At 39.8% G+C, this 19,257-nt stretch overlaps 1 protein-coding gene and 1 long non-coding RNA gene across 3 annotated transcripts in view; one reads left to right on the plus strand and one right to left on the minus strand.

The window, feature by feature from the left end:
• The window catches only part of VWA8 (von Willebrand factor A domain containing 8), a 204,454-nt gene extending 204,146 nt beyond the window's left edge, over positions 1–308 (minus strand). Inside the window, exon 1 of one of the 2 annotated variants that reach the window (XM_076363301.1) lies at positions 269–308. Coding sequence is in view for 1 of the 2 variants with exons in the window: in XM_076363293.1 (XP_076219408.1) it covers positions 33–177 (145 nt within the window). In the remaining variant the exon portion in view is untranslated. Of the gene's footprint in view, positions 1–32; positions 178–268 lie in introns of those variants that run through there. The other variant, XM_076363293.1, reaches the window with a different exon arrangement.
• Positions 309–472: 164 nt separating this feature from the next.
• On the plus strand, positions 473–18,953 carry LOC143173204 (uncharacterized). Its single transcript, XR_012997489.1, has 2 exons — positions 473–704; positions 18,727–18,953. It is a non-coding gene; the product is annotated as an uncharacterized LOC143173204 (long non-coding RNA).
• The last annotated feature ends 304 nt before the right edge of the window (positions 18,954–19,257 follow it).

Below are 19,257 nucleotides of genomic sequence, written 5' to 3' on the forward strand. Positions count from 1 at the left end.
CCGGACCACCCCGGGGGACCACGGGTCGTTACCTGAGCCGTGCAGCGCCCTGACCTCCAGGCGGCCGGACCGCGCCGCGGCCGCGCCGCCGCTCAGCACCTGCCGCAGGAGCAGGCGGACCCTGCGCGCAGCGGGGCCCCCGGCCCCGCCACCCAGGCACAGCACTCGCGACTGCATGGGCCGCGGTGAGACCGCCGCCGCCGCCGGGCCGGGCCGGGCCGAGCTAAGCCAAGGAGGGGAAGGGAAATGCCGAGGCACAAAGTCCCACCGGAAACTAGCGCCGGGCCGACTGGCGGCCGGGGCGGGTAGGGGCCGGCGTGGGTCGCGGGGGTGGCGGCCGAGGGCCGAGCCTGCTTGTGCCGCCGGGGTGCCTGGGGAAGGCGGGGGGGGCCGCTCCTTTCGCCCCTAGCTGTGCCGGATGGAGTCGGGGGGGACCTGGCCGGAAGGGGAGGTAATGGCAGGAGGAGCCCTGGGCACCCTCAGCGCGGGCCGCCGCGGCCGGAGAGGGAGGCGATGGCGGGCGGCGCTCCGGGCCCCTCGGCGCGGACCGCCGAGGGGGCTGATACCGCCGGTGTGTTCAGTCAGGAGGCTTGGGGCGTCAGCTCCGAGGACGACGTGATTTTTTTTATATGAAAGAGGCTGAACTCCATAGCTGGAAACGTTTAAAACCCCTGGAAAACAAGGCGCGGGCAGCGGTGGCTGAGGTAAATTCATGCGCCGAAGGTATTTCCTACCTCTGATTTCTTAAATCCTGCTGAATTCACGGGCCCTTCTGTCCCAGTGCCACCCCTCACCTGTGTTCTTGAGATGAAGTTATTTTATACTTTAAGAAGAGTTTGAACCAAGTTACTCAGGAGTGATGTTTTGCACATGCATGGCTTAGATGTGAGATTTTTGTAAAAGATGGTGTTATTGAAACATTTCAAAATGGGCTTGTTTCAACTGAAGTTACTGCTCTTGGATATATGTAAAAGCTCGGGAGTAAATTTTAGAATAATTTGTGAAAGGCTGAAGCTTTCACGATAATGAACTAAGCCAAAATCCAGTTAAGACTTGGATCTCAGCACCGGTAAAAAGATGGTGAGGCAGGTTAGCAGAAGGTAAGAAGCCAGAGTCAAGTCACTGTCTTCATCACGTGTACTTCAGTTTTTAGGTATCTCAGTGTCCATGAGGCTGGGAGAATTTTTCTCCAGTAAATCTCCCATTGCCTGCATGTTTTCAGCATTGAACAACTATCCCAGAGGACAACCACTAAAGAGTGAGCTAAGCATCTGTTTAAACGTAGACAACTTAGACTTCTAAGCCCCCAAAAGATATGAATTATGAATGTTGATCTAGTCCTAGATGCATTTCTGCAGCTCAGTATTAGGTGCTTTGAACACTTAAGAGAGGTGAGATTTCATGATCTTCAGTGTTGCCCGTTGGCTAGGGTATTGGTTGGGTACAAGTTCTATTCCTAGTACCTAATATAGGTCTATGAACCTGCTTTCTGGATCTAAGGCACGGTAAACTAAATTGAAACATCCTTTTATGGATATTGCCCTAACTTCTTGTAAGCTGAAGATCGCAAATGCTGGAAGCTAAAGATAGGCTAAGTAACAAGAAGGTCTGGCGGAAAAGAGTAGAAGGCCAATGGGGCAAAATAACAATGGAATCATTTATGATTCTGGACATAGTTTCAAAGGGGTTTAATGTATCTTTACTTTTGTATCTTTTTTCAGTTAGGCAAAATAACAATGGATCATTTATGAATATATCTTACCAATCTGGGATATTAAATTAGAAGATTACGTTGATCCTCTTGTCATATCTATAGAAAAAATAATAAATAGATTGCAACAGATATGCAAGCAATTAAATGCATAACCTCAATACTGAATAGATTTTATGCTATGCTGGAAATAATGAGACATTTCAAAATTTTGTACAGATTCACAGTAATTTCATACTGTGAATGTACAAAGCCTCCTTTTACCTCTGTGTGTGTGTATATATACACCTGTCAAGCTAAATGCTTTAAATTTCATCCCTTTCTGAGTCATGTATCTATAAAATGTTTTGCTTTTTAAAGCATTGTCTTAAAATTCTGAATTAGTCAACTTTTCCAAAACTTTAAATTCAGCCTTGAGTTCAGCCTCCAACTTTCCATTTGCAGCAAAAGAAAACTATATTTACTGATTTTCAAAGCATTGCTGGGAAAGTTATAATGGAAACATTGTTATCTCTGTGCATAATTATGGGGAGGAAAATTTTGTTGAATATATACATGTATACATGCATACACAAACAATTGGATGCACAACTTGAATGTTGCATTGTTTTTATGCTATACTGTCTGTCATGACACCACTCAAAATTTAGTATAATTTAATAAGAACCCAGTTTTTCTTGTATATACATGTGTATACTCACATGTGAAATTTTATCTGGCTATACAATATTACATTATTGCTTGAATATGGCATCTGCTTCACTTGCTAATCATAACTGATGCATATATGCTGTACATATTTGGTACTTGCTCACTCCTCTATGGAAAGCACGATTCTGTCAGTGGTTCAGTGCTGTCATGAAGTGGAAGGATTTAGCAGTCTGCATCTGGTGTGTTTGTGAAGGCTTTCACAGATGATTTACAGCACTGGTAACAAACAGCTATTTCATATTTTCATTCCCTGGCTTAACAGCATTCTTATTTGGAATGTGAAGTTTCTTAACAAAAATACTTTTCCTTTGATTAAACAGAAAAGAGCTTATTCCAAAGAGTGAGAGCTCAAAAAGCATCTCTGTGAGTTGACAGTTTCCAGACTGTTCTCTCTAGTAGCTGTCAACTACTTCGCTCTGTAGCTCTAGCTGCAAGACTAAATTAGACACAGGTGCAGACTGTAAAGAACAATGCATCATCTCTGCCTAGCTGTAGTCAGTTCTCCTACACAAGAACAGAGAAGACAGCTAAGATGAAATCCTGGCTTCATCTGAAGTTCGTAGGAAATCTCCCATTGAATGCAGCGAGGCCTGAATTTTACCCAAATGTCCTGGCTGAACTACAGTAATAGAAGTCAGTCAGTCTTCATCTACTGTTAAATCTTTGTCTAGAGAGTAGGTCTAACATTAAACCCCTTTGAAACTATGTCCAGAAAATGTGAAGAGGCAAAAAAGGAAGTCTATTAGAATTCATACAATTCCCTAGTGGTGTGGGTTCCATCTGGCGATACTAACAGAGAAAGTCAAGCCGTAGAGGCAGGCCTTGCTTACCAATTAATTTTCATTCCTGAGATCAAGAGGTTACTTTTGTATCTTTTTTCAGTTAGGCAAAACTAGTTTCCTTGGTTTAAAATTTATAGTTGTTTTCCCAAATTATCTGTAGCCGCTGATGGCTTGCTTTAGATACCAGATGTAGAGAGAGTCTGGCTTGTTTTCTTCTGCTGTGTATCAGTTTTGAACAAATAGAAGTACTGATTTCCATGGAGCCACTCTAATTCAGTATAACGAGACTTTGTAATACCAGAAGGTGCTTCTCTTGTATGGAATCGACTGGGAGCAATATAAATCAAATAAAAATGGAAATGCACAGCTGTCCCTTTGTTGACTTGAACCCTAAATTTGTCCCCTATTTTAATCCAAGTTGATTTAAAAAATGGATCCACCAATAAGATACCAAGGTTCTAATGTAAACTGTCTTATCTCCTGGTTCTTCCTAAACTGGCTTTCAGTCATAATTTCTTTGCATCTAATGATCTCTTCCTTCTGCACTATTGTTAAATAGGCAAGAGTCAAAGCTAAACTTTGGTCTACAAATGGTGTTTATAATAGATTTTCTACCCCAGAAGAATGTATGATTACTGCCTTTTTAGTTAAGGGTTGAAACGTTTTTGTTCTCTGTTTGTATGACAACTTCTTTCAAGAAATTAAAGACGACTCCATTAGCTTTCTTAGTATCTGTTCAGACCCCTCTGTCTCTGTGTTATTCTATGCTGTTTGCACTCTTATGCTGAACTAAAACAGCAAGTAAGGATAAAGTCATTATTCATTTTTGTAAGAAATAATGACATCAAGGTAAGGAGGTTCTTGCCATCTGATTGCTCACTGTAAGGTTGACCTTACAGCCTGTAGCTACTTGGAAGTACATTTCTTGAAGATCGTTATTGCAGCCATAAAACCTATATAATTTTTTTTGAAGGAACATAGAAGAAAAACAAGTACTCTGCTGAGTGGTACTGCATATTCACATTCATATATGTGTTACAGTATAAATGCTCAGAGAGTATAAGGGCCATAAGTGATGGCATCTGTAATTTCTTATGCCAAACTCCATCTGTTTTCAGTAGTTTGTAAGTAAGTCCACCATTCTTTAATAATTTGGGCAGAAATTTCTCATGCTGAATTTCTGCCTCAGGCTGAAGACTTCTTTTGAAAACTTGAACAAAAATAGCTTAGCCACTTTTCAGAAAAGAAAAAAGAGTGTTTTACTCAGGAGCAGCTATAACCCTTACGTGACTGGGAAGGCCACACAACTGAGCAGCCGCATCACATGAGGGAAATGCTTACTACCTTCCTTGGTGCTATTGGAGAGCTGAGGGGAGACTAAAGAAGATTAAAACCTCTGTCCTGCCTGATAAATCTGCATCTGGTTTTACCCACATGAAAACAGTTCTTAAACTAGGAGCTTCACCGTTCCCGTGCTTTAGAACCAGGACTAGAATTCTGCTAAGAGAGTCATTCTGATTTCAGAAAGATGCTTTTTGATTACCCCAATTTTTTGCTCAATCATGAGCTTCTGAAAACTGGGGAAATGTATTATAGTTTAACAGCTAACTCATCATACTCTGTTTGTATGAAGTATGACCTAGGATAAGACTGCATGGGTTGAGCCAGACTTCCCCCTCTTATTTCCTCCTTCAAGGCCAGGGAGCACTACAGACAAAGACACTCTGATGTGCTTTCAGTGCTCCTCCTTTCCCCAGGCTGAGGAAGTAGAGAGATGAGGAGCCAAGCCTGAAGGGACAGTTAGAAAATGGTGAATTAAGCACAAGGAACCCAAAGGGGAAGTGGAGGGAGGGCAGGGCGAAGCCACTAGATGGATGTAGGCTGAGAGTAAAAAGCTACATGGACTAAAGTAATGAAGGATGAGGTTAAGACAGGGGCTGAAAGCACCATGACCACTATGTTATGCAAGTCCTGGACACCACTGGAACCCCCAGTATTCTGCTGCTGATAGAAGTAGTCGTGAAACCCACTGAAAATATGCTGACCTGCTTCACTCCTGCTGTTAGTCTGAGTGGTAGGGAGATCTCTGCTGTCCTGCTGATGCTTTATTGGGACTCTGGGGCAGGAGGGTTGCTTCTATTGGATTTCCATAATTGTTATTTCTTTTAACTCTAGAAAACTACAAAATTTCTAGTAAACTAATATAGCAGTTTAGTGATTTCAGAACTGCATGAAGTCAAATGTTCAGGAATTAAATAAAAAATGGCATTGTTAGGTTATTGAAATTAAACTGCTGTTGATATGAAAATTTTCATACAAAACTAGTGAGATGATCAGAAACTGTGATTTCATTGGCTTCACAGGCACTCATAGCCTGATAAAGCCTAGCGTGCATTAACAATGTGTATGTAGGAGCTAATGGAGTTAGGGAACACATAGCACAGCATTAACACTAGAAAAGACAATGACCCCTTCAAGAAGAGAGAGACAGAAAATCCACGCATCAATTGTTGAAGATGCGTGTTGTCGTGTTGAAGAGGACAGCACCTGGGCAGTGACTACTTCAATCTGAGGAACTCGGGAATGTGTGTTTTAGAATCATAGAATTGTTTAGGTTGGAAAAGACCTTTAAGATCATCAGGTCCAACCGTTAACGTAGCACTGCCAAGTCCACCACTAAACCATGTCTCTAAGCACCACATCTACACGTCTTTTAAATGCTTCCAGGGATGGTGAATCCACCACTTCCCTGGGCAGCCTGGTTCAATGTTTGACAACCCTTTCAGTGAAGAAATTTTTCCTAATATCCAATCTAAACCTCCCCTGGCGCAACTTGAGGCCATCTCTTCTTGTTCTCTCGCTTGTTACTTGGGAAAAGACACTGACACCCACCTCGCTACAACCTCCTTTCAGGGAGTTGTAGAGCACGATAAGGTCTCCCCTCAGCCTCCTTTTCTCCAGGCTAAACAACCCCAGTTCCCTCAGCTGCTCCTCATAAGACTTGTTCTCCAGACCCTTCACCAGCTTCGTTGCCTTTCTCTGGACACGCTCCAGCACCTCGATGTCCTTCTTGTAGTGAGGGGCCCAAAACTGAACACCGTATTCGAGGTGTGGCCTTACCAGTGCTGAGTACAGGGGCACAATCACTTCCCTAGTTCTGCTGGCCACACTGTTTCTGATACAAATTAATTGCCAGTGTAGGGTATCAGCTTATTTGTGGCTTATTTGATTTAGCTGTACTTGCATCAAGCATATGCTCATTGGCAAAGATTTCCGGTGTCCTTCCCTGTGTCCTTCATGGTTGTCATGATCCTCTAAAACAACTCTTGTATGCTCTTCACTCACACCAGCGCTGATGTAAAATGTCTGCTGAATAAATTTCACTGGTTCATATTTAGTGTTTTACTTTATAACTGGGGTGGGCTAGTAGAGTGGATGGGTAGTATCTGGGTAAAACATTGTAGTTCCATCCCAGTCCCATGTGCGCTTACCCTAAAGCTTTTCCAGACTCAGCCCACAACTCAAAGGCAGCCACAAAATGTTAGTGGAGCTGTTGCATTAAGAGTTAAGCAAAAGATCTGATCAAAGTTTGCCTGAAATCTTTATCCTTTTTTTGTTGAAATGGTAGGTTTCCTTTTTTCTTAAGTTATAAACACGCTGGCTTTTCCTAACGTTTATGTCTTGATGGATTGCATTTTGCTATCTACAGAATATTGCACAGAATAATCTCTAAAGTGTCACTGGCAGCATGTGCTGGTGACACAACATTATCAGTAAAATGCCAAAGTTCCTGAAGACAGGATTAATAATTCAGTGTCATCCCTGTTAAGTGCAGGCTAATTCCATGTATCACAAAGGTTATTTAAATTCCAGTAAATTGTGGGGCAATCTCACAAGCTCATGTTTGCTGTTAACGAACAAAACTTAACTTCACTCTAGCTGCGGAACTTGCAACATTAGTTCAGTAGGGCCTGAGGCCATTTGTGGGGCTTACACAATCTCAAAAGATGAAAATACATATTGCCTCATTCCTGAACCTTTGAACTCTCTGTAGGCATTACTTTCACAAAATATCGTCAACCTGGCTGGCTGGCCATGGGGTAGAGCTGTGGGTGACACACGGTGAAAAATTTAGCCCAGAATGAAGGCTGAGGTGAGCACCCAACATTTAGACACTAATATCCTAAATCCTTGCTTAAGGGAGCTGCCAGTGAATCCCCTGCTGGCGTATGTTCTAGGTCCGTCTAACAGAAGAGTTCATAATCAGCAGCCTGACCCCTCGACCTTGTCAATGTAAATAAAATACACAAAATTGTGCCTTCTGTGCTGTCATCTGTAGGAAGAGGTGTTATGGCCTGCACGTCATGACTGCATTAGCATTGCATGAACACCGAGTGAAAACCTTCACAGGCTATGCATGCACAAAGTGCAGATTTAAAATAGCTCTAAATGACCTGGTCTGAGATTTGAAATTTCACACAGACTTGCACTGATACAATCTCTTGTGTTTAATATAAATTAGAAAGAATGAGATTATTTTTTTCTGGGAATTTTAAACTGAAAATTGATTAAATCTGTATTTAAAGAATGACCTAAAAAAATCTTTAAGGAATAAAAAAATCCAAACCAGCTGTCATGAGGCCATGATGGGATTTTCCTTCTAAAAGAAAAGACCTTGAAAATGTTTGATACTCATCTCTCATAAAGTCCGTATCTGAAGTGAAGTACAATCTCTATATTCTCAGAACAAGACTATTTAACACAGGTCCTCCAGGGAAACTCCGACTTGATTAGAATTCTCTTAGTGTTTTCAGTAGAGCAGCATTGTCGTTTACAAACTAGACAAAGACAAACCTTACACAATCTGATTGTTGTTTCAGCTGTTTGTTTTGCTTCTCCATTATGTTCAGATGAAACAGTTCAAATTGAAAATTAGAAACATCAACTGCACTGAGTGAGGATAGATTCCAAAAGAAGAGGCAGGAGACACAAAAACCTCTTTCTTTTTAGGTAAACCAGAATTTCAGCATCTATGAATATGCAACTTACTTTCACCTGCTCTCTTTGATGTACTGTAGCTAACTATATAATTTTATCAGACAGTCTGTCTGGAAAGATTCAATTTTATAACAAGTGAAAGAAATGTGAATATGGTAATTATGAGAAGATTAAAGTAATGCAGTACATGTTTAGCTCATATGTTGGGAGGTAGATTTTTTTTTTCTTTCTTTTATGAGTGGCTGTAGGGTTTTTGCCTATTAAAAGAAACACTTTTAAAGCCCCCAGTGGAGCATCTTAAATAATAAAAGATCTCAAATTCTTTTGAATATATTTTCAGAATTGAAATATGGTATCTCTCTGTGTTGGAAGGAGTAACCCAGCCCATCTCGACTTTCACTTGCTGTCCTGAACGATGGTCCTTTGCTGTCCTAGTATCCTAAATGGATTAATGTTCTAAGAATGCTTAAATGGGATTGTGGAGCTTTCATTTACACTGGGGACACTCTTCTTCATTCACAATTCCTTTCTCAGTGTTCAACATTGGTTTTGTCTGAACGTCAATTTAAGGACACCTTAAAAACCTTGCCTTCGTTTCTACTTTTATTTTATTACTTCATAGTATGCTGAAGTAGTTCAAGAGCACTGCAAAGCATGTCAGATGCAGTTTTGTCTTCAAAAGCTCAGATTTTAAGGGCTTAACCTAGTTTGCATGCAACTAGTCAGTCATACTTTGATTTCAAAGAATGAGTACAGTTATTCAAGTGGGTAGGCGTTAGCAGAATTGGTCCATGCAGAACAATAAATTAGTTCATGGGAGGGACGATTTTTTTTGTAAGATTTGCGTGTGCTTGGCTTTGATTTATATTGCACAAAGAGTGGCTGACAGCCCAAACACCGTCTTTTTGTGTGGTATGGAAGCAGGTAGTACAGTTGGTTACAAGGGGAAGGCACTAATGCCCTTTTACACTATTTGCCATGCCAAATCAACACCTGAAATCCCTTCCTAGGTAGACATATGAAGGGGAGTGGGAATAGGTATGAGCTCCTCTCTCCACTCTCTGAGCTGGTGCAAGATGAATCAGCTCACTGCCATGCGAGGCAACACATCCAAGTAAAAGCGAGCTGGCTCAGTAACTCGGTATGCAGGAACTTAACAGTGAGTTTTATTGTTAACGTTCTTTATTATTATTCCCATTAGTACTAGAAGGGATTTGAAGAAGAGAAGGTGTGAGTCCGGTGAACAGGGAACAAACAACCTGGGTGTCACTTCACAAGCAGTTACGGAGTGCAGGTCACAGCATTTATCTAACTTCAGGTTTAATTGTGCAGCTAATTGCCTAATTACACCAGAATCTATTTAATGTCCTACTTGAACAGCAGTGCCATCTGGAATGAGCACAAAAGGCAAGAAAATCAACAGTACAATTTGAATGTATTCACAGGAAAAAACTTGTGCTCTGGAAGAGATGTGCCCCTTTGGACATAGCAGTACCAGTGGTCATGAGCTTTTCTTTCTTCAGATCCGCATTTGTAAACCTGAAACCTTTCCTCTGCCTATAAAATACTGCAGTCACAAAGGCGTTTGGCAGCCCATGCTAATACTAATAATATTCAGCAACTGCTGTCAGTTCTTATCACTTCCTTCCATTCCCACCTTCTGCTTGCTGAGTCCACTTCTTTGGCTGCCCTGCCTTCTGTAGCGTAAGGTCTTTGGGGCAGGAAATAGCCTTTTTTTGTGGTTTATAGGTGTTAAACATAGAAGGGCTCTGATCAATCACAGAAACTCTAAGATCATAATACAGCTAATACAAATAAGCCCAAGACAGATTCTATGTTTGTTATAATTAAATATTTTTTTCCTCAAATTACAGAGAGATCCTTTGAAAAACAGAGTAGGACTTGTTATCTTTTATCCATCAAGCACTAGAATATATCTATGTCGCTGAAAGATTATACTTGCTGGAGGCTTAGAAAAGGCATTCCATATTTGTGACATGATTTAACTGTGCCTAGCTTTACTGTTTCGCCAGGTCCTAATTTAGACCACTGAAAAGGCTGCTGTACACAGACCTCCATTTTGAGCCAGTCCCTGAACTGATTTGGGAGACAAAAGAATGACTGAAAACCAATACGGTATAATTATATTTCTTTCAAGTGAGAAGAGGATTGAGAATACTTTGTGCGAATTGTAGCCCAGACAGCTGATACCTGGGGCAATAGGAACAAATATAAGCTTGAAAGATGTAGTCATCAGGGATGGAATAGAGGCATTGCTGTGTATAGATTATTCAATTATAATAATAACATTGTAGCCACACAGTACAAGTGAAGAAAAAAGAAAAATTCAAGATTAAGGACTCTGCTGACACACAGAAGGGGTAAACCACTAGAGGGAGACAAACTGAAGAAACCATTGCACTGAAATCACCAAAAAAATGAAGTGGAAGAAATAGGAAGAGTATGTACAATTAAACACAGTAATCCGTATTTTTTTTTAATGAGTAATTTACTCAGCATTCTTACTTTTCTTACTTTCTTGTCAGTATTGGTAAATCTAGATTTTAATTTTAATTTCTTGCTGACTGTGTTAGCTCAGGCAAAATGTTGCCGCTAAAAATATGACATCTGTATTTCACAAACACTATTTCTTGGTACTGGAAGGATTTCTCATTATTAACAAGTCCGTGTGAAAATGCCATTGTTTAGTTTCCTGCTGTTTTTTGACAGAAGGAATGCGTAGTGCAAAATATGTTTAATGATAGCAGTATTTCAGATTGCTTTTATAGCTCCAGGGTTTTGTAAACAATTATTTAGCAATCCTTTAATTCAACAAGATTGACCAACTTACAAAGTCTTCCCGACGAATAGGCAAAATAAAGGATTTTAGTACAAGACTGGCCAACGCATAAAGTTGTGCTGGATTGACCCTGGCCAACAGCCAGTACCCACACAGATGCTTGCTCATTCCCTGTCTCATGCGAGAGGGGTGCAAGTGAGCGGCTGTGTGGGTGTTTGGCTGTCGGCTGGGATTAACCCACCACAGTCCTTCCAGACCCAATAAAAAAGTCTTCCTCATTTCAACAAAGTTCTTGATGCTTTATTTGGTGACAGTTTATATCCTGGGTTGTCTTGAATTGCTCTAACCTAAGCAAATAGAAATTAGTCATCTAAGTTTGAGCAGTCAACAGAAAGTCCACCTTATAGTCAGAGAAAAAAAAATAGACACCCTGAAAGGGAAATTCATCTTGACCTAAGGCAGTTATCTGTGTTCACACGAATTGTTCTCTTGAAACATCTATTTTTTCTAATGGGAACTTTGCCTCACTAGCTCAGGTCTGAGTGGGTTACTTCAGACACCCAAAGGCAGGTGAGACAAAGCCAACTAACTACTTACGTCTTTATCTGATTTGAATTACTCCTTTTTGTATGCCTTTTGAAACCTCTTCAGTGGTGTCAATAGACATGTCCTGTATTTTAGTTCAGTTGTGTCCCCCTTTATCCCAGAATTAAAGATTATCCCCTACTTTTGCTTTTTACATGCTCAGTATTTTTTCTATGTTCTGACACTATTTTTAATAATATGTACCCCTTTCTTTAGTAGCAGCTATTAATTATATTAGTTGTTGCCTGCTGTACTGATTAAGCTGTAGGCTGAGTAGGCCTAGCAAAAGAAGAAAAAGCTAAAACTTCATCTGGGACCTGAGCTAAATTTTCCAATGCCTCATATGCTTACTTCCCCATTTCATAGCTAATCACCATATGTAGCCCAAAGTATTTGCACTCCTCTTTCTTTGCTGATCCAAAGGGTATTTTTTGTTGAGGAACAGAAGGAAAATTTTCCTTACTTTCTTGTCAGGACAAGACACAGATACTGTCCCGCTTCTACCCAAGGAAATCTAATAAAAATCTGTCTCATTGTTTGTAACTCTTTTACAGCATTTGTTTTCATTGGGGTTTTTTGGCACAACTGAAGTTTTGAAGAATTGGAACTGTGCTCGGGAGAAGGAGTTCAGCAAAACCACTGCGTGACTAAATATGCCCTCCTGTGTTTTATACCCGTCCTTCTCTCCTTCCTTCCTTCTCTCTTTACTTCTTCCCTCCTTTGTCCCATCCCCCTCTCCTCCTTCATTCCTTCTCTCCTTCATTCTTCCTTTCCTCTTTCCCTTCTCGCCCAAGCCTTTTAATCTCCTAACTGTTTTTTAACAGATGTTTCCCACATAACCACCCAACTTCTCATTCTCCTACTTTTATTTATACGACCTCTGTTTCTCCTGCTGGACTGTATTATCATTGCTACTCATGCATTGCACATTAGAAATCCCACATCCAAATCTAGTCGGTAGAGGTTAGATTCAAAATTTTGTTTGAGGGTAGGTCTCAATGCCAGCTTACTGAAGTCAACAGCAGATCTTTCCCTGCCTAAGCCAACCACTCTATCCTAACTCGCTTTTGAGACTCACATTAGAGAATTGCAGTAGGTTCTGAAACTTTTAACCTGAAAGGCAGGTTAAAGGTTTTCCAAAGTTATTGGAAAACAAGCTCTTGTTTTGCAGTCGCTCATGAATAACACCCACTTGGATGAAGTTGCTATCTGTTGTTTTCTTGGATCATGTCAGAATATGTGAAATGAACTGGAAGAGAGAGAGGCAAAACAACAGACAGATGCAAGGAGGAAATAATGTTTGGAAATTTACTGTTGAAGTTCTACAAAGCAAGAGGAGGACATGAAATGTTGTATGTTAGGTCTGGAAAAGACCTGCTGGGGCAATAAAGGTGACTGCACCGATCACCAAAAAGTGGCTGGAGCATAAAGCTCGCTCCCTAGCTGCCATAGATCCAGCATCGTTGTTCTTTATTTCTTTTTCTCATAGTTTTCTAGGCATAAATGGGCTGAATGCTGGTAGTGGGAAGTGGGACCAGAATCATCCTTTAGACCACGGCAAGAAGGACAAAGGAGAAGAGCAGTTAGAGTAAATAACTTGTGGGCTTAATGACGGGAACTAAAAGTGTGACATTCCTATTAACCTCTTCCTTTCGGCAAAGCTGAGTTGTAATGAGGAATCCAGCCTGTATCTTATAACCTGCCTCCAGTTACAAGACGGGAAAAGTCGAGGTATAGGGTTATGATCAGAAGTTTCATCAGTTTAGTGATACCACATTATTTAAATAAATTTAAATTTAAAATAAAGTAGTTTAGGATTCAAAACCAAATAACATGAGTTATTTGATGTGAAAATGAGATAGTGTTGTTTATCCCCATTTAAAAAAGAAGCGTAGTTTTCTCTGTTTTCCTCCCTTCAGCTATCAATGAATACATACCTGTAATATATACAGAAGATACATGTATTATGTGCAATATTGCACAAGACCCGAAATTGGTATATTGTACAGAAAGTACCTTTCCTGAAAATATTTTCAGAAATGTTTTAATAGCAAATGCTTCATCGAGCTCTTATATAATGTTATATACAGGAAGAGAAAACCTAACACAGATTTAGTTCATCTGCTAGCTTCTGAATTTAAGCAAACACTTAATATACCAGTAATATTTATTGCTGTTATAAGATGTTAGGCATGTCTGTAAGTAGTATTTAAATCTGATTCTCTTAAGCTGAAACAGTTTACTGACTCAATGATACAAGCATTTCCTGAAAAAGAAGGACATATTTCCTGTATTTTGTTAATATTTGACGGCACTGATCTTAAACCAGTAGCAACATGACACTGATTTGTAAGACAGATTTTAAAGTGAGGTTGAAATTCTGTATTATTGTATCCCACGTAAACTCGTTTACCGAGCAACAATTACATAATAAATTACATTTAAAACCAAAAATAGACCCTGTTGTCCTTATTTCAGTCATAGAATTAAGCAGAGTTAAAAAGGAGAGAGGATCCTGCAGATGAGCTCTCAACTGACAGTGCTTTGTGTCCATGCACTGAAGTTTCCCCAGCTTCAGAGCAGGCAACCGGCAGAAGTCAACTCCATGCTTTGCGTTCCTCAAAGGAGTGAGTTTTGCCCTCAGGGCTTAGTTTGCAAAAAAAAAAAAAAAAACCCACCCAAGAAAAACTTCCTAACTAATCTTCACAGAAGGGACAAAGCTCACTTTGAGATATTGCAAGCGTTTTAAAGTTAATACCAGTATTTGCAATTGCATTCTAGTTTCAGCAGAGAGACAATGGGAAGTTTGGGCTCAAAGAACTCCGACATTTACTTGGTGTTACTCAGCAGGAACATCTCATCTCTGAATTTGCAGTGCATGAAGTCAAATTTGTGCATAAACCTTCACAGAATAATCCTTAGTCTGAGGTCAGATGTCTGACTGTGTCTGAGAGCACACCCACTAAAATAATTGGATTAATAAGAGTGGAAAGAAACACATAAGCAGTATTTTCAGCAACAGGCCCAGCCTTTTTGTCACAATTTTCCTCCTCGCTCAGGACACAAGGAGATCCTTTTGCATTAACTGTAGCCAAAACACAAATATCAGAAAAGAGCCCCTCAACCCTTCTGCCTCCCACAAAAACTAAGAGCATATAGCAGGAGCCTAGACTGATCAAGAGATTAAAAAATAGGCATTGCAGTAAAATAAAACAGTGGGCTCAATCTTCTTAGCTTGCCTAAGCAAAAGTCTGATTTAGTTTGATCACAATTTCTAATTCCCCGTTACAGGGAACAGCAATTTAGTTAATTTAGTCTTTCTTCCAACAGAGAAAGGTGCAAGAAATTCCAGTGATCAGAAATTAAGGCTAACTTAGTTAGATGGTGGAACAATTTATTCATAGAATCACAGAATAGTTTGGGTTGGAAGGGACCTCTAAAGGTCACCTAGTCCAACCCCCCTGCCGTGGGCAGGGACATCTTCAACTAGATCAGGTTGCTCAGAGCCCCGTCCAACCTCACCTTGAAGGTTTCCAGGGATGGGGCATCCACCACCTCTCTGGGCAACCTGTGCCAGTGTTTCACATTCACTTTCACAGTGTTTCACATTGTTTTGTAAGCTTTGTAACCTTTTGATCCTTTTGTGTGACTCTTCACTGGACACTTACAGTGTCCAGGCCAGTGTCAAGGCTGGCCACTATATTATAGTGACAGTTGCACCAATGTTAGAGATAATACAGTTTCCTATTATACCGTAAAGATTGTGTCCACCCTTACTAAGAGGATGAGGCTGAAAGCATATGTTTGGTTTCTAGCTTCCATGACCTCAGACGCTTTGCTTCGCTCTCCAAAGTATTTTGTACATGGCTGCCCTAAAACTTTCATAGTTAGCGTATCAAATGATTGAGAGGGCTCGGTCACCTGTATTCTGCATTATTTGCCATTCCTGCAAACCTTGTATCATCGGGAAACAGTTATAATATAGTATGCTTGTTTGCTTTGGAATTACTGATGATAATATTATACTGCAGAATAAGAGCAAATCCCTTTAGGACCTAATAAAGCAACCCTTTAATGATAATAAGGCACCTTTCAATTAGTGGATTTTTAAACCACTGTTTATTATCTTAATTTTTGATTGTTCTAAATCCTCAGTTAACTTGCCAAGAGGTACCAGATCAGACGCCTTACAGAATATGCACACGTATCCACACTTACTCTATGAGCTTTTGGTTTAAAGACTGCATCCCACACTACTTCTAGCCATTGTCTTGTTTCCTATCGTAGTCTCCCCAGCAGTGTGTGAGAGTGTTGGAGACTTGGATTGATACTGACCTGGTTCTTCCTAGGGTCACACCTCTGTGTCCTCCTGCTGAAAGGTTCTCTACGGTGCAAGGTAAAAAGCAGTTTCCCATGGACTTTGCTGCTGAAAAACAGTTAAAAAAAAAAAAAAATCCACACTGTGGACTGGAGACAGAGAGAATGAGAAATGAAAATAGAACTGTATCCCTGATCTATGTAATTTTTATAATATTCAAGTTAGATATATAATGTATGTGTATCCAGTCTCTTTGACTCATACAGTCACTATTATAAGGTGGAAAAACAGGTTTTAGTGCAGTGCTACCAAGTAATTTTAGAATAAATACTATGTATTTTCACAATAGTAAGGTGTGCCCCAGATAAGCAACCTAGACCTTCTCAAGTTCAAAGTTTCCCTACTGCCAGAAGAGGATAATATCTGCATGTTTTATTTTGTACTTGTACAAAATATTCCCTTCATTCTTCATCCTGTGTATAATTAGAACCTGGCATTTTCAGTAAGACTCGATGGGTAAGGGCTCTGAAATTCTCTCGGCACCTCTTCTTTAAATGCCACCTAACTTTATACTGTCATGTTGTAAGAATCGGGTCCTTTTTCTTGTACTTAGGACCAACTAAAATTACTTGCTTGCTCATGATCCTAGGCATTATTCTTTTTCTATTCAAATTAGCTCCCTCCTTCATGTTTCCTTTTCTTAATCTCTTCCCAGCGTTGCATTTACAGCCAAGGTGAAGTTGTTGATCAGTTGCCCAAGTAACCAGAGCCCATATTGCTACATCGCTCATGGAAAGGCGAAGTGCCATGAAAGCTTTTTGCCTAGTACTTTCCCGAGTAGATTGTAAAATAGTCAGTTCTGCTAATAATCTAATTTAAACCTCAGAATTTAGTTCCATATTACTGCATGGGTTTGCTGTAAATCCGTGTTGCAAAGATTTGCAAACTCATTCTTTTGGTTAATAAAATAAACCATAAAATAGAAACCTCTCTTTCTATAAATGCCTATAAAATAAAAACTTGGAAATCACATTTTTAATGTATATTTGTATATAGGTATATAAATTTTAGTGAAGATTAGTCAGTCCTATTCTGAGCTGCTTCTAGTATTTTGAAATCTGGGGTTTTTTTGCAGCAAAGGAAAAAGTGCGATCACTTTGTGTGTAGACACCATACCAATGACAGGGATAGTTTTAAAAAGTGTGGTGGTAGACGAGTAGCAATGCACGATAATGTCAAATTATACCACCTACATTGTACCACTTGACACATGAAAGATATTTTTGTAACATCCAGGTGAATAATAGGTTGCAGTCTCTTCCCTTCTTCTCTCCCTCGAGATCCACAGTTTCTTGTGGGAGATATGTCAGACCTAGCCAAAAATGTGAATAAAGAGACAAAACTTCAGTCGTGCAGCACAAATGTATCTAGATTGCTTTTATTCTTCTGATTGAGAAAAGCACTTCTCTTAAAAACATTCTCTTTTCCAAAGGGTTTTCATTCTACTTCTATGCCAAACAACCTGATATAAAACATAAGTTATGGATTCAGCAAGTCAGGTGTGGAGTTGTGTGGGTACCTTAGCAATGGCGTTACTCTAAAAAAGAAATCGTGTCCACATGAACTGATGAAAAGCAATGATGGTATTTGTGGGAGCAATATCAAAGACCACTAATTCTGTTTAGTTTTAGTCTTTAATAAGATGGGACAATCTTTATTGACAGCTGGTTGGCTTGCATTTCTCCCAAAATTGGAATGAAATTCAAGCTTCTCTGAAAAAAGGAAAAAATATGATTTGAAATATGTAGATGAGGAAGAATAAAAAATAATTTAGTATGTTAAGACTGGTTCAATGCAAGAGGTTTATTCAGACTTTTTCCAAACACGATGTTACTTAACATCTCACAGGGGTTATCTTCTAACGGGAAAACTTGCTTAGGCAAAGCAACAGATGGTACAAAATAGTTTATGTGGAATTTTCCTTCTAGGTGAGCTAGGTGACAACATAGTACTGTGTCGCATTAAGGAATGTTTTATTGTGTAGCATGAAGATGATGAGTTTTGACAAGTTAACATATTGCCATTGAATAAAGGTGTTATATTTATTTAATGGAAGGAGATATACGTTATTCTCTACTCTCCCCTCAGTCTGCAGAGGCACTACCAAGAACACCGAGAGAGGGTTTTACAAAAAGAAATTAAAATAGGCTGCACTTGTTGAAATTAGCTGCTATCTTTATTTATTATTTGCCAAATATCTTAACATCACGTTTGACAACCTGTAATGGCAAGGGACGTACCTTAGGACTATTGCTGTTTGTGCTCCCCTTTCCTCCAGTACCTGGGAGAGACTGCAATATGCATACTTAAATTAATGGCTTAAATTCAAGGATCTGAATGTGTTGTGCAGGCCATTTAATTATATCAAGCTGGCCAACGAACATGGATTGGAGGGGATGAAAATGCATTCTGCATGCGTGAAAGGCAGCAGATGGATTTATTGACTTCAGATGCAGTCAGGGGACACAAAGTGACATTTATTCCTTAAGAACCAGAAACAACAGAATTCACTAGTCTGTGTATCTGTGCACTAATGCAACAGATTGTGACTGAAAGGTTCAGCCTCCTTATGTACTTGCGTTTAATTTAAATCAGTTATTATTGTGTTCAATGTTTATGTTTCTATCCTGCTAATCTGATTTTTTGCAATTTTTTGTTTTGATTACTTTTTATGAAACAACCTGAATTTGGAGTCTGTTCTGTATTAAAGGTTACTGACTTCCAGTTCTCCTCCACCTCGATGAACTTTTTATTCCTTCAGGAAGAAAATCTAAGAATTGAGTCCACCTGAGGTTGCGTTCAAGACGTGGATGTGACGTACAGCAAAACCTAACAGATGGATGCTGGGCATAGGCAAAGAAAGAACACAAAATAACAAGATTGGATTGACCATTATCCATCAGAAAGTTGTCTGGTGTGATGCCTCTGCTGCCTTTCATGTCTCTCTAATTTTCTTGTGTCTTGAACAAATAAAAATGGGTATAATAACTTTGCTTGTTTTTCCTGTAGTTTCTGGGCTTACACACCTCTACTGTGTTTTTCTAAACTATTTTTCCAGCTTTCTTCAAATGGAGGTGCTTTTTAACTTTCATTTTATCACTCTTTTCCACCCTTTTTTCAAAATAATTCTCTTGTGTACTAAAATTTTCAATCAGCTATTTCCTTGAGCTTGCAGAAAGATCTAACAGAAGTAAACAAATGAAAACACCTCACCCTTAGGACGGAGCATAAACTATTTATACTGCATTTTATGGATGCCTAAAAATCACTGTGCAATACCGTAATCCACGCA

The sequence above is a fragment of the Aptenodytes patagonicus genome, chromosome 1 (assembly GCF_965638725.1).
Source record: "Aptenodytes patagonicus chromosome 1, bAptPat1.pri.cur, whole genome shotgun sequence".
Lineage (NCBI taxonomy): Eukaryota > Metazoa > Chordata > Aves > Sphenisciformes > Spheniscidae > Aptenodytes > Aptenodytes patagonicus.